Consider the following 24,207-nt stretch of genomic DNA (forward strand, 5'->3'; position numbering starts at 1 on the left):
CTCTGTCTTCATTTCCATTACAAGAACCGGAGCAGGGATTCCCGGAAGCCAGTGGGTGTCCTTCTCTGCCTGCTCATGCCTCCCCTCCGGAGTCCAGGGATGGGGAAGGGGCAGCAGCATCTTCCCAGCCCCCAGCCTGGCAGCACTTTCTTTCCTCCCACCTGAACCCCTGGGCCCGCGGCTGGGAAGGTGGTTTCAGACTGCACCCATTGTTTCTGGAAACGGGAAGGAAGGACGCGCAGCCGGTGCTGGTGGGCGTGAGTGTGCGTATGTGATGTGTCAGCGCCTGTCACACTGCGTGTTCTGCCTGTGTTTGTGTGTGTGTGGAGACTCCTCCCTCAGTGTGCAAGATCTGGACTGTAGTGATTGATGAGTTTGTTATGACTTAAAACATGGATTCTGCACACACAGAGCAGGGCCTTCCCTTTCTGAATTAGGGAAGTGCTGGTGCCGTTTCACAGGAGGTTGTGTTCCCATCAAGTCCTGTCCTGGCAGGAACAGTTGTGGGGGTTTTCCCTAGTTCTGAGGGGCAACGAGGGGCCGGACCGATGCATCGTCACTGGGCAGAGGCACCTGGGGCCTGCAACTCTCCTAACACAGAGAAATGAATACTTACGGGGACTTTAATCTGAAGAAGAAAGTGTTCAGAAATCAAGGTTTTCAAATACTTGAATTGCGAATGTGTGCCAGAGGGCGCAGAGGCGGTCAGCTTAGCCAGACGTAGACAGAGGTAAATGGTGCTCAGCTCAGTCAGACGTAGACAGAGGTAAACAGGTAGACACACGGAATGGAGCCACCAGCGACGGGGAAGGCGAGGTGACAGGGACAGGGTTTACCTCCCACTCGACACAAGCACACACAGTGGCCATGCACATGGCGTGGTCACTTGTTTTCCAGACACTGGTCATCAGGCAGGAAGGCCGTCATTCCTGCGAGATGGGCACCTGGCAGGCATGCCCTCTGCTCATCCCAGGCCCCTCTGGAGTCTTCAGACTGTGAGGAAGGAAGGCAGTGGGGTCCTCGGGGAGCCTGGAGACCTCGAGTTAAGGAAGGCAGGGAGGGCAGCTCTGACAGCCAGGGAGAGCTCCACAGATCCAGAGGGGCCCCGAGAATATTCAGTGCTGGTCACCGAGTGCAGAGGGGAAGCCGCCTGGGGCCAGGGAAAGGACCGCCAGGATCAGCAGGAGCAGCAGCCTGGCTGGCACCAGGCAGGGCACCGGCTTTCACAGGAAGGAGGGCAGCCCGGCCACACAGAGCGTGGACTCGGAGCATCTGGCCTCAGCCCTGGAGAAGAGCGACCCTGAGATCAAGTGCTGCTCAGACTCACAGATCTCACAATCGAAACAGAAGAGGAATGGCTGTGTCTGGTAACAAAGCTTAAGAACACTGACAAAATGCATGTCATGTCACACAGCACCAAGTAAGGCGAACCCCAGAGTGTGGCCCTGAACACTCACAGGACGCACGTCACACGGCACCAAGTAAGGCGAACCCCAGAGCGTGGCCCTGCATCGAGCGTGTGCAGGCGGGCAAAGGAAAACCAATCAACCAAACCAACCCCAAACGTAGATGCTGCTCTCATAGACAGGGAATTTGTTCTCATATGTTCGGAAATTAAGTAGAGACATGGAAGTTATTAAAAAGCACCAACTAGAGATGATATTACAAGTCTAACATGAAAACAACACTGAGTGGCTTTAAGATTAGATATTGCCATAAAGATGAGTGAACACAGAAAAACAAAAAGAAATCATCTGAAGGAGACAGGAAAGATAACTTTAAAAGCAAAAACAAAGCATTTGTGGGCTGTAGGACAACTCCGGCCTAAAGAACCATTAAGTTCCTAAAGATGGGAAAGAGGGGAGAAGAAAAAATAGAATAAATAATGACAGAAAATTCCCCAAATGTGAAAAAATTAGAAACACACAGATCCAAGAATCCTAATGTCCCACAAGCACAATATATAAATAAAGCTACCCTAAGGTACCTCATAATCAGATTGCTTAAAATCAGTTAGAAAGACAGAGATCTTATGTGCATCTATAGAAAATGGCACATTTTGTCCAGCGGAACTCAGGCAAGGCTAACGGAAGATTACCTGTGGCGGCTACCATTAAAATGAGGCGGGAAACCCTCTTAGAACTTTACGCCCGGTGAGAATATATTTCAAAACCAAAGGTGTAGGAAAGATGTCACCAGGCACAAAAATGCTGAATGAATTCATTCTCAACAGCCCTGAAAAGTGAATGTTAGAAGTAGTTCTGGAGATGGATGGAAACGGACACCAGACGGTCATACTCATCTACACAAAGCACCCGGGGGCAGCGGGGGGACTGACGTGTGTGCGAGTGTGTGTTGTTATGTAAAATGTTTTATAAAAGACTTGACTGTTTAAGCAAAAGTAAAAACGTGTGAGGATTGACAATGTAAGCAAAATAAAACATAGCAATGATGCACGCAGGCCAGGGAGGAGTGAGAAGACAGGTCTGTGGTTCTTCAGCTGCGCTGGAAGTGCCGTAATCTCCTTAAATTATCTGCAGGTTCAACAAAATCCTAAGCAGACTCTCAGAAGAATCATCTAAAGGAATTTACAAGGTACTTCTAAACTTCATGTAAAAGTGGGAAGGCCTAAAGTAACCAAAGTGATTTTGAAAAAACAAAGAGTAAAACAACCTGATTTTAAATATTATCGTTCAGAAATCATAATTCCTAAAATGTGGTATTGGCATAAAGTTGGAAAAATAAAGGAGCTAAATGCAGAGCCCAGCTATGGACCCAGATGTGTTTATGGACAAATGGATTTCACGAAGGTACACAGGTGGTGAAATGGGGAGAGGACAGGCTTTTCATCCAGTGGCGCTGGATATCTGCATGCAAAGCAGAACAAAACGAAACAAACAAAACTCTGCATAGCTTGCTCCATCTATAAAATAATCCAAAATTAATCACAGACCTAAATGAAATCTAAACCACAAATCTCTAGAATTAGACATAGCAGAAAATCTTTGTGACCTCATGTTAGTCAAAGATGTCTTAAGAATAATCCATAAAAGAAAAAAAATAACTTGGACTTCATCAAAATTAAGAACTTGTGCTCTTCAAAAGATACTTTGTTAAGAGAATAAAAAAACAAAAGGAAGACTGGAAGAAAACATTTGCAAAGCATGTAAAGAGCTTCTATCCAGAGTATCACAACGGACTCTCAACACTCACTAAGAAAACAAGGGATCCAATTCAAACAAATGTGCACAAGGTTTGAGTAGACATTTCTCTAGAGCAGGTGCTCAGACGGCAGGTGAGCCCATGAGAAGGCCATTCGCGCCATTCGTCACCAGGTACACACAGGTGGAAGCCAGGGCGACAGACCGCCGCACACCTGCTGAGTGGCAGAAATTGAAGATGGACCGGACCTCGTGCTGGCAAGCATGCAGGAAAACTGGAATTCTCACACACTGCTGGTGGGAACGTGAGAGTCGCAGTCGCTTTAGAAAAGTGTAGCAGCTTCTCAAAAAACATTCAGCAGCCTCTCCATAGTTTTCAGCTATTTCCTTACCAATGTTTACCCAAGGTCAATGGAGCCGTTTCTACAGAGACGCTTGCCCTGGAATGCTCACAGCTGCTTTGTGTGCAATAAGGCCGAAGGGGGCAGATCACCTGAGGTCAGGAGTTCGAGACCAGCCTGACCACCATGGAGAAACCCCAACTCTACTAAAAATACAAAATTATCCAGGTGTGGTGGCGTGTGCCCGTAATCCCAGCTACTTGGGAGGCTGAGGTAGGAAAATTGCTTGAACCTGGGAGGCGGAGGTTGTGGTGAGCTGAGATCATGCCCTTGCACCCCAGCCTGGGCAACAAGAGCAAAACTCCATCTCGAAGAAGGAAAAAAAAAAAAAAGGAAAGAAAAATTGGAAACAATCAAAATGTTCATCAATGTGGAAATGGAGAGAGACAGTGTCCTCACGCACAACTGCAGGGCTGTGTGGCTAATGTGTGGGCTTCCTTCATTATCTCCCAGAGCACACAAGGATAAGACATGCTTTTAAATGTTAAAGACAAAACCTATCGAGACAGAACCCGGTCCAGGGTTACTACCATACATAACTGTATCTGTCATGCAAAATGCTACTTCTGCTTTGTATTACTTCCTTAAATCTCAACCTGAAGTTGGATTTTAAAAACTAAATTCACATCCATGATCTTTGTTTAAAGTTTACAAATATTCGAGTATTTTATGTGTGGTAGTATAATGACAAATTTGTCCATGCGGTGTTTAAAATCTACTTTACTTAAATGAGTCTCACATCAAACTGGATTAAACAGATTCTGTATGAAGAACTGTCATCGTGTGAGGATATTTTCACACAGAGGTGGGTGGGTGAATTGCCAAGTTACTAAAAGAGCTTCCCATGAGCTGAACGTCGGTGGGCACAGCAAAGCCCAGGCTCCCAGCACTGCCTGCGGGTCAAGACACAGGGAGTCCCCCCGGCCCTGCCAGGCCTGTTCACTGCGAGGTCCTCCCACTGCCAGGGAGCAAGGTGGGGAAGCCCCATCCTCAGCAGGTCTGTGCCCCGGAACTGTGGGGCCGTGACTGACACGTGAGGCCACAGTTTTTACACCCAAACGCCACTTAATCAAAACCTCAAAGTTCAGGTTTACTGGCTAAATTCTTCTTATACAAATTTTTATCAGATAATTTTCCACTTAAAATTAGTGTAATGTGTACACATGGGGAACTGGCTCTGAGTTTAAAAAGTGGCGGGAAGCCATTTAAGTGGTGGGAATTGTGTTTTCTTTATTGTCAAAGATGATTTGTAAATGGTAATACGTTTGGTGAAACACAGCACTGGGTTCCAATGATTTTTTAAATGAGGACTAGGAGATTCGATACACCTGAAGAGAGATTTAAAAGTATTTGAAAGCTTTTTCTGACCGAATTCCTTGCCCAGGTGAAAAAGGAGGGTTTTCAAACTGCAATGTTTATTCAAAAACATATTACCACTTACAACAGGAAGGGCATGGGCCCAGCCGTCCTGTCTGCCCACGTGATTCTGGTTCAGAGCCTGATCGTCTCTGCCGCACTTCAGCTTTCCCAACACTTCCCCGTGTTTCTCCCTCCAGAGGCTCCTCTTCAAGGACCCACGGACGCCTGCGGCGCCTTCCACAGTATCCCAGAGCCGTGCCTTCCACCCAGCACCGTCACCTGAAACAAGCTACTGCGTGCAATTGTCGCCACTGTCTTCCTGACTTTTCACGGGGAACAGCCCTCTCGCTTCCTGTGATGCGGGCTGGGGAGAGAAACCGTTTCCCTTGTGGACGTCCACTCCGAGCCCTTCCAGGTGGGGGAGACACCATTTCCCCTGTGGACGTCCACTCTGAGCCCCTGCAGGTGGGGGAGACACCGTTTCCTCTGTGGACGTCCACTCTGAGCCCCTGCAGGTGGGCTGCCCTCACACTCTGAGCCCTTTGCTGCCCTCACCTGTCCAGGATGCCGCAGGTGTCAATCAGAAGGTCGCTGAAGTTCCCCACAGTGCCCTGCTGCACCGAGATCATATCCACCTCCTGGCCGTCGATGGAGATGAGCCGCAGACACCCCTGGAATCCGCCCAGTGGTCCCAGCGATCGGCTGCAGTCAGAGCCAGAGCCGTGAGCGGGGCACCCTGAGTTTCAGAGGCACAGGAGGCAAGAGGAAGAGGGTAATGGGTGGACACAGTGTCGGGGTGTGGGCGGCCGCGTGCACTCCCCCTGATGCCAGGCTGCCTTCCATCTGTGGGGGGGGGCTGCCTGCTCATCGGGAAGAGGGAGGATGAAAGGTCAGCAGAGCATAAAATAACCCTGGAGGCAAGAATGTAAGAAGATGAGAAACCCTGTGAATTTAAAATTCACCCTGAACTCAATGCGCTTTCTTAAAGTATACTAGAAATTTAACTCTTTTTACCATGACAGATCTTAAGGGAAAAACCTAAATGCACATGGATTTACAATTAGAAATGAAATAACAGGTCTTATTATTGTACATACAAACAGCTAAAATGTTAGAGTCTGGAGAATATCAGGCCAGAAGGTGACTGGGCACCCCCACTGAGGCTGGTGTGCCGGCCACACACCACGGCAGCCTCGCCCGTCAGCTCAGGTGTCCCAAAGACTTGCTTCAGCAGAAAAAGAAAAACTTATATGTGTTTTTATAACAACCATTTTTGTTTTGGGTGAGTTGGTCAAACATATAATGAAAAATTAAATTTCAACATGACATCTTAATACCATCAAAAAGTAACAGTCATGCAATAGCAGATACATCATCCAAATGTGTGGTGAAAGAAGGAAGCGTGCATTTGATTCTCCGAGTTAGGCCAGCATCGTTTTCCCAACCACAGCCCTGGACCCCAGGAAGCAGCTCCCGAGCCTCACCTCTGCCCGGCCGCCTGGGACCCGTGTCCAGCTTCCTGAGGTCTGTCCTACCGCCTCCCTCCCTGCCCCCAACCCTGCCAAGGAGAAGGAGCTGCTGCCAGAGGGGAGCCTGCAGCCACAGGCCAGGAAGAGTGGCTCAGCATGGCAGCCGCTGGGGTCCCGGCGCGGGGAGCACGACACCCCAAGTCGGTCAGGGAGTTTCCTAATCAACACCAAATGCAGAGAGGCCCGGTCCCATGCATTTCAGCATTCATGTGGTTTCATGCCTGTGACAGTTACTACTGAGTGTCCCCTTGGTTGGACTGAAGGATGTGAAGTACTGATGGGTGCGTCTGTGAGGGTGCTGCCGAAGGAGACCCACATTCGAGTCAGTGGCTGGGGAAGGCAGATCCACCCTTAGGCTTGTGGGCACCACCTAATCAGCTGCCAGCAACTATAAAGCAGGCAGGAAAACATGAAAGAGATACGGCCTAACCTCCCCACCCACATCTTTCTCCCATGCTGGACTCTTCCTGCTCTCGAACATCGGACTCCAGGTTCTTCAGCCTTGGCACTAGGACTGGCTCTCCTTGCTCCGCAGCCTGCAGACGGCCTATTGTGGGACCTTGTGATCGTGTGAGTTCATGCTTAATAAACCCTTCTTTCGATAGTTCTGTTCCGTTCTTCTAGAGAACCCTAATCCAATGTCAAACATTCTTGAGAGAATCTTGTTTTCAGACCTTGGCTCTTCTACCTCACAAAATAATGACTCATTAACCTCTAGCACCAGAGCATGATTTTTCCCCTAATTACAGATAAAAAGTACTCAATAATTGTTTTAAATTTAGAAAAGCTTCCATTTATTTAAACATGAGAAAGTACTATACCATATTCCTATGTAAAACGTAGGTTTATGATCATTAGATGCTCTCTGCTTAACTGAAATAAGTCATTTTGGTAAGCATGGAGTTCACCCACCAAATGTAAGGGTTTTTTTTTTTTTTTTAAGAACTCCCTTGTGGCCCTCTGTTAATTGTCAGTTGTAAATGTCTAAGAACTGAGGATAAGGGAGTAAGAATCATGCTGCATCTTAATTCTTGCCCCAGTCATACTGGTTTTTCACGAAAATGACACGCTCAGTTTTCCTCTATGTTTGAATAACAGTCGTAACTATTCAACACTTTCTCTCCCAATAATTTACATTCATATGACAGATGAGCTCATGCATGCCTCGCCTCTCTCCAGTCATTGTAAAGCACATTACTATGCTTTATATCAGCCTCATGGAAATTCGAGATTTGAAATTAAAAATGAGGTCACAGGAACCTGGGTAGACTCTGAGGCCTTCCCTTGGTCATTTTCTTACTTTAGGGGTGAAACCCGTAGTTCAAGCGGTTCGGCGTCCACCGAAGCTTGGGCATAATAGATTTGGTTTCTCTCTGTGGACGGGGTCTATTTTACCTTTTCACGATGGGTTGAGCTCCCTTATCAAAAATACTTGGGGCCCAAAATGCTTCAGATTTGGGATATTTTCAGATTTTGGAATATTTGCATTACACTTACCAGATGAGCACCTCAAACCTGAAAATCCAAGATGCAAATTGCCCCCATGCTGGCTGGGTACGGTGGCTCACGCCTGTAATCCCAGCACTTTGGGAGGCCAAGGTGGGTGGATCGCTTGAGGCCAGGAGTTCGAAACCAGCCTGGCCAACATGGCGTAACCTGTCACTTCTAAAAATGCAAAAATCAGCCAGGCATGGTGGCGGGTCCCTGTAATCCCAGCTATTCAGACACTGAGGCAGGAGAATCACTTGAACCTGGAAGGTGGAGGTTGCAGTGAGCCGAGATTGTGCCACTGCACTCCAGCCTGGGCGACAGTGAGGCTCCATCTAAAAAAAAAAATGCTCCCATGAGCATTTCTTTTGAGCATGATGTTGGCACTTAAAACGTCTTGAGTTTTGCAGCATTTTGAATTTTGGGGTTTTGGATGTGGGGTGCTCCATCTGCTTTTACCGACCGGGTTGGAAGGACAGTCACACCGTACAAACCTGGAGTAACCCTCAGATTCCAGAACAGTAACGGCGCTGAGCATCTCCCTTTTTCTTTTTTTTTTTTTTTTTTTTTTTTTTGAGACGGAGTCTCGCTCTGTCGCCCAGGCTGGAGTGCAGTGGCCGGATCTCAGCTCACTGCAAGCTCCGCCTCCCGGGTTCCCGCCATTCTCCTGCCTCAGCCTCCCGAGTAGCTGGGACTACAGGCGCCCACAACCGCGCCCGGCTAATTTTTTGTATTTTTAGTAGAGACGAGGTTTCACCGTGGTCTCGATCTCCTGACCTTGTGATCCGCCCGCCTCGGCCTCCCAAAGTGCTGGGATTACAGGCTTGAGCCACCGCGCCCGGCTCCCTTTTTCTTAAAACATGTTCTCTCACTCTTTCCGAACAAACTCAGTTCTGAAACTTTGAACAAAAGTGGCGATGGCGGTCACAGGGAATGGCCGTGTGGCTTCACGGAGAAATGCGTGTGCAGCTGGCTGACGGCTCCACCAAGAGGGAGCAAGGAGAGCCAAGAAGGGGTCGGCTCCACCCGCCCTCCGCAGACACGAGAGCCCCCAGCACCGAGATGCGCGGCAGAGGCGTCCGGCCTGGAGCCCCGTGCGGAAGCGCCGAGATGTGACGATTCCTGGGGAAAGCCTAATCCTGGCTCCTCAGGGAGGCCGCAGGTTCTGCAGCTCCGAGGGGGTGAGCCGACCTGTGACCTGGTGTCTGCACCAGGAATTCTGACCCGGGACACTCAGAGAGCTCAGAGGGCAGCCCACAGACCAGGTGCCACCTGCCCAACGCCAGCACAGCGTGAAGCCGATGGCTCTGGCACCCACCAGGGTTTATGGGGATTTGCCCTCTGCACCCTCTGCTCAGGGTCTGATGGAATAAACATGGAAAGTTGCCCCAGAACGCAGTGGAGCTGCCTGAAGCTCACTTCACGAGGAAAGGAAGGGGAGGTGACCAGTAAGCCAGTGACGGCCCCATGTGCGCGTGACAGGGTGGCACTGCTGTGTTCCTACCTGGACCACCTGCGGCCTAAGGAGCCTGACTGAATAGCTGGAGGCCAGTGCGGACCACCGACGTGTGGCAGTCACACTCAGGGCCGGCCACACATGCCTCCCGCCGCAGCGTTACTGACCGCCGTCCTGACTCGAGGGCAGTGCTGGAACTCTCGGTCAGGGCTGTGCCGCAGGAGAGGCAAGGGGAAGGACCCCAGGAGGGTCTCAGAATGTGGCGTATGCGGTATGAAAAGACTCGGGCGGCAAGCCCTGAAAATACGACCTGGCAAACGAGATCCTGGTGGTGAGGGGCTCTCAGTTGTTAAATGTAAATTACAACTCAGTAGAGCTGCTTGGGAAAAAAGTGAAGTTCTTTATATTTGCTGAACTGCTGGAGAATTAGCCACATATGATACAGCAAAAGTAATAAAAACAATCCCAGCCACCACATGCAAGGTGGGGAAGAGGAACACAAGGAGCCTGTGCATTCTCAGCCCCTTCACTCACCTCCAAAGTGGTAGGCATCGCCGGGGTGGACCCCCACAGGTACCGTGGTGTGGACGGTGGAGGCCACGTCATCGTCCACCATCACGCTCAGGTGGCCCCCCGTAGACGTCACTGAGACAGAATGCCATTGCCCGTCATTTAATCCAACACCTGCGGAAACCAAACCAGGTAAGACACAGCCATAAACCACAAACCTTGTAAGTTAGTTAGTTTAATTAATTAATTAATTTAGAAACAGTCTCATGATCTCAACTCCTGGGTTCAAGCAATTCTCCTGCCTCAGCCTCCCGAGTAGCTGGGATTACAGGCGCCCACCACCATGCCTTACTAATTTTTGTATTTTTAGTAGATATGGCGTTTCACCATGTTGACCAGACTGGTCTCAAAATCCTGACCTCAAGTGATTCGCCTGCTTCAACCTCCCAAAGTGCTGGGACCACAGGCATGAGCCACCATGCCCAGTGTAAGCACTTTTAAAAAGTGACACAAATCAGTGACTGCAACAAGCACAGAAATCCGAACAAGGAGAGTCGGGGGAGCTCAGCCCGTCCTCTTCCCCGCCAGGGCACATTCTGCCCCATCCCTAATGTCTGACATGCCCCTCACTTTGAGTAGGGGGAGATCAGCCCATCCTCTTCCCCCCCAGGGCACATTCTGCACCATCCCTAACGTCCGACATCCCCCTCACCTGGCCCAGGACACCTTCCTGCTCCCACTCATGCAATTTGACTTTTGGGGAGGCACATAGAAATATCAAACTCTCCTCAAACTTCAGCATACATTTTAAAAAGCCTTATGTGATTTTTCTCCTATTTCACAAACTTCAGGTAAGGACCCCGAATCTCCGTAGTAGCTACTGTGGTAGCTGAACCACCACGCAGTTGTGCTCTGTAAGGCAGAAGGTCAGTCCACGTGGCATGTCTAAGCACAGAGACCAGGTCCGTCTCTCCTCACGCATCTGAAACGGCCACAAATCCCTCGCCTGGACAGAAAGGGACTGATGCCTCCAGACCACTCATGTCAGCACACAGCTCCACTGGGAGGCTGCTAATACTGAACCTCAGCCAGGAGCATGGCTATCAGGGAGGCGTGGGGTCCCTGGAAGGTGGGGCTGCACCAGGGGTCAGGGAGGTGGAGGAGGCTGAGGAGGCTCAGGGCTGGGGGTCCTCAGTGCCTGACCTGGGGGACCTGGCTCTGGCGTTGCTGGTTCTGGGCAAGATGGGCTTTCTTGTGTTTTCCACCCTCCCTGTCCTATGCTGACAGGGCAGGGGCTGCAGCGAGGGTGCACGGCTGGGTGGGCTGGGTTGGCGGAGGAGGGCGCAGCTCCACGGGAAGCCGGGACTCCTTAGGGTCACCAGATTCCCAGCCTGTCAGACGAGGCCAGACATCTGGGTTTCATTGCTGAATATCTTGATTTTAAAATGTTGGCTGTTGTTTTAAAACATTATTAAAAAAGAGAAAAAGCTCTGTCCAACAAACACATACCTGAGGGCAGCCGCTGCCCGGGACTGGCAGTGTTGGGAGCCCTGAAAGCAGAGGCAGAGCCAACCAGAAAAGACATCCGGTTAGGCATTTATTCATTCAGTACAATCTCAATCGTGAATCGCTCTTCAATTATGGGTTATTCCTTAGGATCCCATCACCTTTCAAATGACTTTCAGTTTGATATTCACACGGAGGGTAAAGATTGACAAAGCATTTTATGGCATGCATAATTATATGTGACCCCTAATTGGTTGAAATAATATTTTTAAACAGTTTAACATAAAAATTTGCAAAGTTGGAAATTATGTTGCAAACTTTACCTTCTAATTCAAAACTGTGCAAATTACAACTCAATCCAGCTGGAGGCTCAACACAATTTAACTATGATTCCATGTAACAATCTTAATGCATATCAGATTACCAGTTTAAATCTCTAATAACAAAAAAACCCTTATTTAATAGAAAATTGAATTTATTATAATAATTCATAAGTATGTTATTCTAGTTAAAAAGCCACTATATTGAGTTCCTATAGCTGTGTTTAAAATAACACCTGAATTATCAAATGCTGATTGTGTGAGACATAGGTTAAAAATTTTTTGGTAGGCGCGGTGGCTCACGTCTGTAATCCCAGCACTTTGGGAGGCCAAGGCAGGCAGATCACGAGATCAGGAGATTGAGACCATCCTGCTGTTCAACAGGGTGAAACCCCGTGTCTACTAAAAATAAAAAATTAGCTGGGCATGGTGGCAGGTGCCTGTAGTCCCAGATACTTGGGAAACTGAGGCAGGAGAATTGCTTGAACCCAGGAGGTGGAGGTTGCAGTGAGCCAAGTTCACGCCACTGCACTCCAGCCTGGGCAACACAGTGAGATTCTGTCTCAAAAAAAGAAAAAAAAATGTGTATATTGTGAGAAAACTGTCAAATCATCTATGGTTTAATCAGATATGCTTCAAATATAACATTTGCTTGCTTTGCTAAATCTAGCAATAAACAATATTTTTTTTTAAAAGGAAAACTAAAAGGTGGGAATTGGTAGGAAAAATTCTGGTTAAAGTGTCCAAACTTTGATTTATCAGATGAATGGGTTCTGGAAATGCATGCACAGCATGGGAATGATAGTGAATCATGACCGTCCCTTGTTGGGTCTGGCTGGGGACTGCCCTCTGTCCCTCCCCACGTGAGCCTCTCCACGGAGGGCTCACAACACGGCAGCCAGCTTCACCCAACAGAGTGAGAGCAACTCCCCAGTCAGAAGCTCTGGCTCCGCATCTTAACCTCCTAAGTGACAGCTATCACTCTGCCACCTTCTATCTATCAGACAAGCCACCAAATCCAACTCGCCCTCTGCACAGAGCCAACTGGTGGCAGCAACCCCAGGGGACAGGGTCCCTAGGGCCACCTGGGTGCCCACCAGAGACTCATAATAAACTCCTTCTGCAGGAGAGTAACATTATTATAAATACTGAAACATCTATTATAATCTTATTCCCAGCAGTTTTTCAAATATTTACACCAATAGACTAGTTAAAAATGAGACTGGCTTCATGGTGCTTATTAAAGTACCATCGCACTGATGCAGGTTCTTTCAGATGTTTAAAATTAAGCCATGCTTGAAATCTCTGCCAAGGACATCAGATCCATCACCATGAGCCATGTGATCATGACACACTTACTATAAATTAACATTTTTCTGATGATAATCTCGAAAGCTTGCTCACTGCTAAGATAGTGAATCTGATTTCTTTCTTTCTCACAAACCTAACTCATGTCAATTTATCTCATTATTAACATTAAGCAGGTGATCAAAGGACGGTGCTTAAAAATATCAAAGGGGCTAGTAATTTTGGAGCCTCCACTTATTTTTCTGTGATGCAGGGAGTACAAACAGAAGTAAGTTTTAGAGCTATCATCGCTTCTCGGCCTTTTGGCTAAGATCAAGTGTAGAGCTATCTATAGAAGTGTGCATGCCTGCTTTTCTCCCCATTTCTCTTCCAAATCTCTTTCTTGCTCAGTTTCTGGCGATGTCCTATTTTGTTGCTTTGGGCACAGATGATGAGACAAGAGAGAGTGGACCCAGCGTTCCTTAAACATTCATGTCTGATGAGTCCATGGAAGGCCTGGGCGTTATTCTAAACCAGCATATGTGTGACCCTGATCCCTCATCAGAGATTCCCGCGGCGACACGCAGAAGCAGTGCAGCCCTGCTAAAAGCTGTGCCCCAGCATGGACTACGCGGGCCACAGCCTGTCAGAGATGGCACACCTGACCGTGCCAACAATACCGTGGAACTCAACCTCAGGGGCAGCACCCAGCAGCCAGCGCTCCCTCCATCCTGTGGAAAGGTGTTTATCGAGAGGATGTACGTGAAGGAAAGCGTGTTGCTGTGTACAGCTCACCTCCCTGACACCCGCCTCACCTCCCGAGTGTAGACACTCCATCCCAAGTGTAGACCCTCCAGGCCCCAGCACCTGCGGGAGGAGGCAGAGCTGGCCTGGGCACTCCCTCCGGGAAGGGCATGGGGAAAGGGCCCTCTCTTGGCCCCGGCCTTCACACATCCCCTCTCCTTCACCTCAGTCATGGCAGCGCTCTGCGTAATGGAGGCATCTCTTCCCGCAAATGTGCAGACACCCCGGAGACCGCAGCCCTGGGCGCAGCTCTCAGATGCGACGCCGCTTTGCAAACCCAAACGGGCTGGGCCCCAGGATCCGGCTTCCCGGGGGCGGGCACCCTTTCTCCGGAACCCTGGTGCTTCCCGTGGTGTAGACAGCGGGCGCCTGTGCTCCGGGGGAGCGGGGCTCCCGGGGGTCCCTAAAATCCGCGCTCCCTGCAGAGCTGGGGCCGGGACCCCGAGTTACCTGTGCGGCCGCCGCTCTGCGCCCGTCCCGGGGATGCGCGCGGACCAACGTGGAGCCTCCCGTCCTGGAGCGCGAGGAAGAAGCCCCCGGAGCCCGGGCGGGTCCCCCAGGACAGCAGCAGCCCCGCGCGGTTCCACGTGCGAAACTGGAAGCTGACGGAGGCCCCGTCCGCCCCGGGGGAGCCGGGCAGCGCCAAGTGGCTCCGCGCGCTCGGAAACGTGGCGGGCACGGTCTGGGGGTGCGCACAGGCAAAGGCGACGGTTCCCTGGGAGGGGGAGATGGAGGGCGGCGCTGAGGGTCCTCGCGGTCAGGGGAGCCCTCCCGGCCCCACCAGGCTTGGCCTGTTCCCATCTGGATGCCCCGCGTCCCCTCCTCCACGGTGCCCACGGGCCCCACGTTTGCACCCGGCAGACCCCAGGACCCAGCCGAGCCCACAGCCCCGCTCCCAGCCTCTGCTGCCCCGGGTCCGGCCCACCCTCTTCCCGGAGACGCAGACGTGGTGGTAAAAGCGTGTTTTCCGCTGGGCGTGGGGAGTTCGCTTCCTGCGTGCCGGGGTGAGCGGCCCAGGGCCCCAGGGCGGAGCCGCAGACGGACCGGATTTCGGGGCAGGCCTCAGCGGCCGACTCCTGCCCCGGGGCTCAGCCCACGGTGAAAAAAAGATAAATTTCAGGAGTGGACCCCATTAACGGAGCCCGGAAGACTGGGGTTTTAACCAGGATACCAGGTAAAGGGATCCGGGTAAGGGCAGCACTGAGGCTGCAGATGTGCCCTGAGGCTGGTCCTGGGTCCAGCCGGCCTCCCTGGGTGTAAATGCACCTGCCCGTCCCCTGTCAGTCAACGAAACCGTTGCACTGGCGTGTGAGCGACATGAGAGCACAGCATGTTAGTTTCATGCTCATGTTCAGACTTCCATGGCAGAAGCATTATTCCAAATGTCTCGAAAACGCCAGGATATTTAACCCCAGGGAACCAGGGGCTCCGGTATGTGCCATGGTCCTGAAGCAAAGCTGCTTGCAGGGAATTATGCGCCAAAAGACTGGCCTCTGGGGAGGGACGATGCCTCCACGGAAGGAAATCATGCACTGAGGCTTAATTTTATATTTTAATCAAAAACAGGTCTCTTCGTCTCATGCCAGAAACAGCATGAGTTGTGCTCACGCCGGTCCGCTTGTGCTCGCGGCTGCTGGGAGGAGGCTGTTAAAGTCACGAGCCTCACCTTAGACAAGGACACGGTGGGGAGCTGGAGGCACCGACTTCCTCGGGGGACTCTTACCGTGACGAGGATCTGTGGTCCCTGCTGCTTGGCCAAACCAATGACATCCTCTCCATTAAAATTAATGTTTTCTAGGCATCCACGAAAGTTTTTCCTTGGAAACACCATTGGCTTTCCTGGCGCTAAAATCCCTCCAAAGCTGATCTTAGAAAGAAACATAACATCAGTAATATTCTTTAGTGATTTTCTGACAATTTGCTTAAAACATTGATGATTCATAAATGGGGCAGGCTCGGTCTAGATGGGTTAATTTTGTGTACTTCTATAAAATTATTCTGTTAATTTTGAATGAATCTAAGACATAGATTCTAAAACATCTTACATGAGCTGATGTCAACTGGCGCCAGAGCCTCTGCGGCTGTCATTTGGGGAAAAGGTAATTTAGCATCAAATGGAGCCCTTGGGAGGGGATGGGGCTGTTTCTACTGGAGCTGGACGGCAGGTGGAGGGTGGCCGGGACTCAGCGCCCTGAGGACACCGGGCCACCCTGCCAATGGGAAACATTGCCAAACTCTTCCGGTTCTCTTAGAAAGTGATTTCCCGGTTACAGAGGTCGTGATGGTGGTGAGGCTCACGCCCACGTTGCAAATGCTCCTGCGAGGGGATAGGGACGGCGTCTGCAGCCCTGAACATCAGGAAGGGCCCATCCACTGTGCTGCTCCTCCTGAGCCTAGATGGAGTTTGAGCTGCCAGGTCTGTGCAAAGGATGAGGAAGCCGCACCTCGGGGTCTAGGTCCGCATGGCACAGCTCCGCCGGTGCCCAGATGGGTCTCGAGTGCCTGTCCACCGTGAGGTTCAGGCCCTGGCCAGAGCACTCCAGCCGCACTGTGTGCCAGTGCCCATCGTCCAGCAGGCTGCCCAGCGCCAGGCCACCCTGGCCAGGTGGTGAGGGTTGCGTGGTGTTGCCTGGGCAGAAGGAAGGAGATGCTGTCAGGTCCCGTCCAGAAGGGGAGGTCAGCACCCTGGCCCTGGGAGTGGCTGCATCTGACCTGGGCATGAGGCCCTCCCACCCCAGCAACCCCATCCTGGACCCTCTCTTTTCACCACCTTTCACGAGTCTGTCACAGACTCGTTTTCCTGGAAAACCCTTGTCTGTGTTGTGAACTTTCCTTACTGCTGTGGCAGACTTGTCGTCCGTAGCATGGGACAGTGGTGGTCAGTCAGGGATCATTGTCCCCAGGGCACATCGGGCCATTCTGGAGACATTTCTGATGGTCATGGCTTTGGGGCGCTGCTGGCATTGGGAGCAGAGGGGGCAGAGAGCAGGACATTGTCCACCCCCCGCCAATGCACAGGAGGGCCCTGCCCAGAGAATCATCTGGCCCGAAACGTCTGCTGTGCTGGGGCTGGGAAACTGTGGGATGGAGCTACGGAGTGGCATTGAAGGACGTGAGAGCCCAGTGATCCCCTCCCGTACAGCGGTCCCACCTGCACCATTTCCGTGAGCCGACACAGGCCCTTGCATCCGTAATGACTGCTTAAAGATTACATGCAAAAATATTTTGACATAAATTATGTCTAAGTAATCAGATTATTGAAGTCCTCAACTGATAATTTTACCTGAATTTATGAATAAAATGAGTTTTCCTTTCACTAATTCCAGGGTGATGCAATTCCCATTCCGTCCGTCCCTGTGGAATAGAATCCCATCACTCTGCAGAGTTTTAAATTTCAAAGAAATGACGTCTTTTCCTGGACTCCTGGTATTTTGAATAAATCGGTAAAGCAGGGAACTTTCTCCATCAAAATCAATCACTTCTGATCCTGCAGAAGAGATAAAAGTTGTGTAAGTGTTAGCATGCTGCCACTAACATTCTTAAACACACAGAGTCTTGTAGGCACACGCAGGCACACACACAGGCACATGTACAAACCAAAATTAAACGTAACAAAACTATGCACACACACAGACATGTAGACATGTGCACAGAAAACCACTCATACGCACAGGCACACAGACATGCAGATGTATACACAAAACCACACAGGCACACAGACACACACACACAAAACCACAGACACACAGGCACACAGACACACACACAGGCACACAGACATGCACATGTAAACACAAAACCATGCACACACAGGCACACACACATGCACATGTATATATAAAACCACACACAGGCAGGCACACACACAGGCACATGTACAAACCAAAATTAAATGTAACAAAACTATGCACACACACAGACATGTAGACATGTGCACAGAAAACCACTCATACGCACAGGCACACAGACATGCAGATGTATACACAAAACCACACAGGCACACAGACACACACACACAAAACCACAGACACACAGGCACACAGACACACACACAGGCACACAGACATGCACATGTAAACACAAAACCATGCACACACAGGCACACACACATGCACATGTATATATAAAACCACACACAGGCAGGCACACACACAGGCACATGTACAAACCAAAATTAAATGTAACAAAACTATGCACACACACAGACATGTAGACATGTGCACAGAAAACCACTCATACGCACAGGCACACAGACACACACATGTATACACAAAACCACACACACAGGCACACAGACACACACACACAAAACCACACACACAGGCACACAGACACACACACACAAAACCACAGACACACAGGCACACAGACATGCACATGTATACACAAAACCACACACACAGGCACACAGACACACACACACAAAACCATGTACACGCAGGCACACAGACACACATACACACAAAACCATGTACACACAGGCACACACAAACACACAAAATGTGCAGCACACACACACAAAGGCACTCACAAGCACACACACACAGGCACATGCGCACACAGGAGCCTGTATGTCCGCACGAAATACACGTGCCCACAGAGAACGCGTTTCCAGTCCGGCCGTCAGACGAGGCGTCTTTCCGTCCAGCAGGTGTTGATGCACCTAAAGATACATTTTTTCCAAAGTCCGCCCTTGGGAATCTCTGCGCCGCTGCGCGAACGTCTACGGCCTCAATCGTGGACGCCCCTCACACTGGCCAGTGTCGACCACACGGAAACTCTCGGTGCCGCCTTGAACAGTTTTCATTTTCCGGCGACTGGTGAACATTCAAACGTCTCCGGGTAACGAGGGTGCTGCTCCTGGCAGGTCTGACTTCTCCTAATTCTCTGGTCCGTCCTCCCTGGAAGGGCTGTGTTTTCCCTCCGTGATAGATCCTCACCTGGTGACACCCCTCACCCCGGACTTGTCGCAGGAGACCCAGGCACACGTTAGGGGCCCTCCACGGAAGGGCGCGTCCTCCTCCCACCGAGGCTGGGGGTGACCACACGAGCTCTGCAAAGGGTCCTGTCCTTATGGGCAAGGGCTGCTGGGCGTCCTGCGGTTTCCTGGCCCAGGCGCTGCCACGGTTCTCCACCCGGACAGCATCTCACGTGCTCTCGCCCCAGGCCGCATCACTCATTCCTCTGCGGAAAACGTCAGGGCATCGCTGACACCAAGGGAGCAGCTGCTGTGTCCGGAAGGAGCTGCAGTCTCTTCCGTGGTGCACAGTTGGGGAAGGGGAAGGAAGGAACGCCTCCTTGGGAAGTGGCCGTGCGTCCTGTGGGGTCACAGGGAAGCCTCGGAATTCTCAGAACAGGGTGGTGGTTGCAAAGGGACCATTTGTGAAGTCCTGTGGTTGGGAGCCTGGCAGGGTTTGGCTCTGTCTCCACCCAAACCTCAGATCGTTATTGAACTGTTATTGAGTGTTGTTGAAATGATATCCCCTGTTGGAGGTGGGGCCTGGTGGGAGGTGACTGGATCCTGGGGCGGGTCCCTCATGATGATTTAACACCATCCCCTCCGTGGGGTCCTCGGGATAGTGAGTGAGCTCTCCCGAGATCCTGTTGTTTAAAAGTGCGCAGCGCCTCCCCCGCCCCTTGCTCCTGCTTTTGCCATGTGAGACGACTGTTTACCATTCACCCTCCACCATGAGTAAAAGCCCCCCAAGGCCTCCCCAGAAGCAGATGCCGCCATGCTTCCTGTACAGCCTGCGGAACGTGAGCCCATTAAACCTCTTTTCCTTATAAATTACCCAGACTTGGATCGTTCTTTACAGCAATGCAAGAACAGACTAACACAGATCCCCAAGCAATGGGGCAGTGGGCAGGACGGGGAGGGAGAGTGGCCACCAGGGGACCCCGCGGGGCCATCCCGAGTGACCCGGCTGCAGTCACAAGGTGACCTCTTAGGCAGGGAGCCCAGAGCACAAAGGGCTCAGCCGCCCTCTCCATGACCTCACTCCCTCCGAGGGCTCCCCACACTCCAAACCCAACCTGCAGGAGGGTCTCTGATGCACACAGGGACCCGCAGAGCCTGCTACAGCCAGAGACACTCACACACACCCATGCACAAGCGCACAGACACAGAAACAAGCATGCACGCAAGGCACACACAGAGACACACAGGCACACACATCACACACCTGCACACACACAAATGCACAGACACATCACAAACACACACACATGCACACACACAAGCACACATGCACAGGGATGCACACACATACACACAGAAATGTTGGGAGAGAAGCTGAGGCAGGGCTTCCATGTCTGCTAGACATGCTGGCTCCTTGCTTCCAGCACTCCCATGATCTCTCCTTCACTTGATACAGTTTCCTTTCAACCCCCACATCCTCACTAGCTGTTTCTTTGAGCACCAATAAACAGTGTGGGCTCCCAGAGCTCGGGTGCAGCCTCCACACTGGCGATGGCCCCTGGTCCCACTTTCTCAAACTGTCTTTTTCTTACTCCTTTGACTCCACCGGACTTCATCGCCCCCGGGACCTGGCGTTGGTCTGGTCACCGCGAAGCACAAACACACACGCACACACGGGAGAGCTCGTATGTTACATGTGGATTTTTCAGGAAGGGGTTTTCTAAAACCTGAAAGCCTCTCGGGGGTCCTCAGGGTACCGTGATTGGGGACTCATCTCAGGCCTCTGGTTGAGGGTCCCCACTGCCCACGGTGGGGTGACAGCGAATCGCCCGCCTCCCTCCTGTGTGAAGCCCACGCCTGTCACCAGCTGTACCTAGAGCCGTGCCCACACCTCAGTCACCGGCTTCCTCTTTGTAAAGCTGGTGCTCCCCTGTTGAGTGGCTGCGATAACACCAGCAGCAGCCTGGCCCCCACCTGTGGCTGCTACAGAAATGCACCTTTCCCAGGCTCCAGGGAAGGCGGCTGCGGCTGTGTCTCCCAGCTCCTGTGTGCCCTGGATGTGGAAGGCCTTCCACGGGTGGGTGCACAGATCCACACAGTTCACACCACGGAGGACCCTGTTAACTGCCAGCATTTTCCTTTTCAGGGTGGGTTCCTCTCCCTCCCACGCTGTTTTATTTCCTCTCGAGGTTTCCCTAATGGAAACTGACAGCAGCGGATCCGGGGCCCACAGCCGGCAGCAGGCAGGTCCGCCGGGGCTCCGGGTCTGTTTTTCTCGTCCTTACGAAGCGCACCTTCTCATTTTAAACAGTTTTGCTACAGTGTTCATCGTAGACTCATGATCAGAGCTGGAGAACCTGTGTTCTCTCCGCGGCAGGCGGCGTTTCACCAGATGCACCTCACGCCTAAAAGCTGCTGTTGCTGGGTCCATCCGAGCCTTCCCGCCCTTCCTGGTTTGGCGTCTGACCTGGAGCAGGTCTCGGGGGCTGCCTCGGGCCCGGGCAAGCCCTCTCCTGGGCCACACCTCTGCTCTCTCCACCTCGCCGAGGAGGCACTCGCCTGCACATCCACTCGTCCATCAGGAGATTCACAAGCACCTGCCACGTGGCCCTGGGTGGTTTCAGTTGCTGTGGGGATTGATCAGGTTGCCACGGGGACACAGCCAGTTGCCAGGGGAGCATGTAGAATGACACCTGGCCCGGAGGGGCTTGCGGGGGACCCGCGTGCTAATGGAGGAGTCGGTGGGTAACGGAGGGTGGGGTGAGGGAAGACAGCAGAGAGGCACCTGCCGAAGCACCCCTGTGTAAGGAGTTCGAAGGTGGGATGTGTCCCCACTAAACTGGTGACTGGTGGGCGAAGGGTCAGCGCTGGGCACAGGGAGCCTCAGGACACGGTGACGCTCCGTTCTGTGGTCTGGGGATGCTTGTGACGTTGTGAAAACTTATGCAGCTGCACATATTTACGCTGTGTGCACATTTATGTATGTACCTCAGAAAACTTATTCCCAAAAAGTAATGACTGAAGGTTGGGTTGGGGACTGTGCAGACATCGGTGGATGGGTTGGGCGGGGGGCCTGACGCTACTGCAGACGACTCAGGGAACCTGGGCCCCAAGGAGCTAAAGAGACCGATGAGGAACAGAAATCCCGGAGTTTTCAGGATGTCAGATAAGAGAAGAAACAGTTTGCTGAAAGGCAGAAGCACCTTTCTCTTGTAAGAAAACAAAACTGGCTGAAATGGGTTGGAACCCAGTGGCCGGCTGAGTCCACACAGAGAGAACTTGCCGACATCACAGCCTGAATTTCCAAAGCAGGTTTCGTGGTCCCCCAAGTCTGCACGTGTGACCCACCAGGTAGCGTGAAGAGATCATGGTGCCTGCCCCGGGACAGTCCAGACTCCGCTTCCTTCCACCCATCACCTGCCCACCCCAGAGTCCACCCCCTGAGGTTCCTCTAGTGAAAATGCTGCCTGGAAGCCACGTGTGTGGGAGCCTGTGTGTACTGGCGCCTGTGTGTGTCGAGGCCTGTGTGTGTGTTGGGGCCTGTGTTTATTGAGGCCTGTGTGTGTCAGGGCCTGTATGTGTCAGGGCCTGTGTGTGTTGGGGCCTGTGTGTGTTGAGGTCTTATGTGTGTGTCGAAGCCTGTGTGTTGGAGCCTGTGTGTATTGAGGCTTGTGTGTGTTGGGGTCTGTGTGTGTTGGAGCCTGTGTGTATTGAGGTCTGTGTGTGTGCGGCTCGTGTGTGTCGGAGCCTGTGTGTGCTGGGGCCTGTGTGTGTTGGGGCCTGTGTGTCTAGGCCTGTGTGTGTTGGGGCCTGTGTGTCTAGGCCTGTGTGTGTGTAGCTTGTGTGTGTCGGAGCCTGTGTGTATTGACGTCTGTGTGTGTTGGGGTCTGTGTGTGTTGGGGCCTGTGTGTCTAGGCCTGTGTGTGTGCGGCTCGTGTGTGTCGGAGCCTGTGTGTGCTGGGGCCTGTGTGTCTTGGGGCCTGTGTTAAGGATGTGTGTGGAGATTACTGCACAGAGCAGCCTGGGCCTGAAGGGGCCTCCTTTACCCGGTGGAGCTTATCCTGGCAGAAGCATCTGCGCCCAGCGGACAACACACCTCCCTGCTGGCCCAAGCTCCTGCTGGGTCCCTGGACCTCCTGGGCGGCTCCACCTGCAGCCGGGTCCTCGGCCTGCACATCCAGTTCAGGGAGAATTCTGCTGGGTCAGTGTCCAGAGAACCCTGGGCCCTGAGATCCGACCCCACTGGGCTGCCTCAGTGGGGCTCCTGTGGAGTGGACTTAGCCAGAATCCCCCACTCTGAGGTCTTGGCTTCATCGTTTTCCGTCCCAACCTTGATTCCTGACCTTGACCTTCCCGTGTGTGGGCTGCACCCCCAGCTGCTTCCTCTGCTACACCCGGTGGGAGCCCGTCTCTTCTCCATTGTAATTACCCTGCAGGACGTCTCTTCACCTTCCCAGCAAGGTCTATCCCTGTCGTAATCGCCCTGCAGGACACCTGCTCGCCGTCCCAGCAAGGTCTTCCCGGGCATAATCGCCCTGCAGGACACCTGCTCGCCTTCCCAGCAAGGTCTTCCCTGTCGTAATCGCTCTGCCAGACACCTGCTCGCCGTCCCAGCAAGGTCTTCCCCATTGTAATTGTCCTGCAGGACGTCTCTTTGCCTTCCCAGCAAGGTGCAGGATACACTCTTCTTCAACACCAGGAATCCAAAGCGTGTACGAGGAAGCCTGGGGTGTGATGCGGAAGGGGCATGGGAGACCCACAGAGCCCTCAGGAGAAGCTGCAGAGGTGAGACCCAGGGGATGTCCCCCTCCCCGCTGGGCCTCCAGGACCCGAGATGCCGCTGGGTTTATCCCAGTGCTAAGGATGGGCCTGGAAACAGCAGCGTGCGCAGGACCGAGGCTAGGGGAGCTGGACAGGACCGAGGCTGGGGGGAGCTGTTTCCTCCACATCTTCCGGGGCGAGGATGAGCATGGAAACCTGGGGGGCAGTGAGCAGCACGAGGCGTTCTCCCCAGCTCGGGACAGCATACGGAGGACGAGGCCTGCAGTGGGGTTGGAGGGTGAAGTGGGAAGAGCTGGTCTCCTCTCCAGCTGTGGTAAGACCTGGCATTTCTACCTCCTGGAGCCGTCCCGGGGCCACTTGCAGAGTCCTGCTGGTGCACTGTCTTCCGAACTCCCTTTTGCCAACTCCCATGTTGCCGGCAGCGCAGTTGCTGAATTTAGGGGTTTTCTGATCCTGGGCCCTGAGGGTGCCGTCTGCTCATGCAGCCAGGGAGTCACGGGCTGAGAACGAGCGGCCCGAGGTCCCTCCTCCCCAACGGGCACTCTGCCCGGGAACAAGGAGCATGGATGTGCCGACGGGGCGGGGAAGCCACAGCCACGTGTTCCCAGACCCAAGAGACCCTGCATGTGGGCGTCTCAGCTGGAGGGAGCGCCTTGTGGACTCAGAGGTGTCCAGGGGTGTGTGGA

The 24,207-nt window shown here is 52.3% G+C and overlaps 1 protein-coding gene across 1 annotated transcript in view; it reads right to left on the bottom strand.

Moving 5' to 3' along the window:
• Positions 1 to 24,207, bottom strand: part of LOC112635910 (contactin-associated protein-like 4) — a 183,894-nt gene that overhangs the window by 68,610 nt on the left and 91,077 nt on the right. Inside the window, exons 8-15 of the mRNA XM_025403975.1 lie at positions 17,105 to 17,308; positions 16,266 to 16,450; positions 15,867 to 15,902; positions 15,545 to 15,688; positions 14,272 to 14,536; positions 13,679 to 13,748; positions 9,929 to 10,122; positions 5,477 to 5,657 (exon numbers count right to left, since the gene is read on the bottom strand). Of these exons, the coding sequence (XP_025259760.1) occupies positions 5,477 to 5,657; positions 9,929 to 10,122; positions 13,679 to 13,748; positions 14,272 to 14,536; positions 15,545 to 15,688; positions 15,867 to 15,902; positions 16,266 to 16,450; positions 17,105 to 17,308 (1,279 nt within the window). The remainder of the gene's footprint in view (positions 1 to 5,476; positions 5,658 to 9,928; positions 10,123 to 13,678; positions 13,749 to 14,271; positions 14,537 to 15,544; positions 15,689 to 15,866; positions 15,903 to 16,265; positions 16,451 to 17,104; positions 17,309 to 24,207) is intronic.

The sequence above is a fragment of the Theropithecus gelada genome, chromosome 12 (assembly GCF_003255815.1).
Source record: "Theropithecus gelada isolate Dixy chromosome 12, Tgel_1.0, whole genome shotgun sequence".
Taxonomy (NCBI): domain Eukaryota; kingdom Metazoa; phylum Chordata; class Mammalia; order Primates; family Cercopithecidae; genus Theropithecus; species Theropithecus gelada.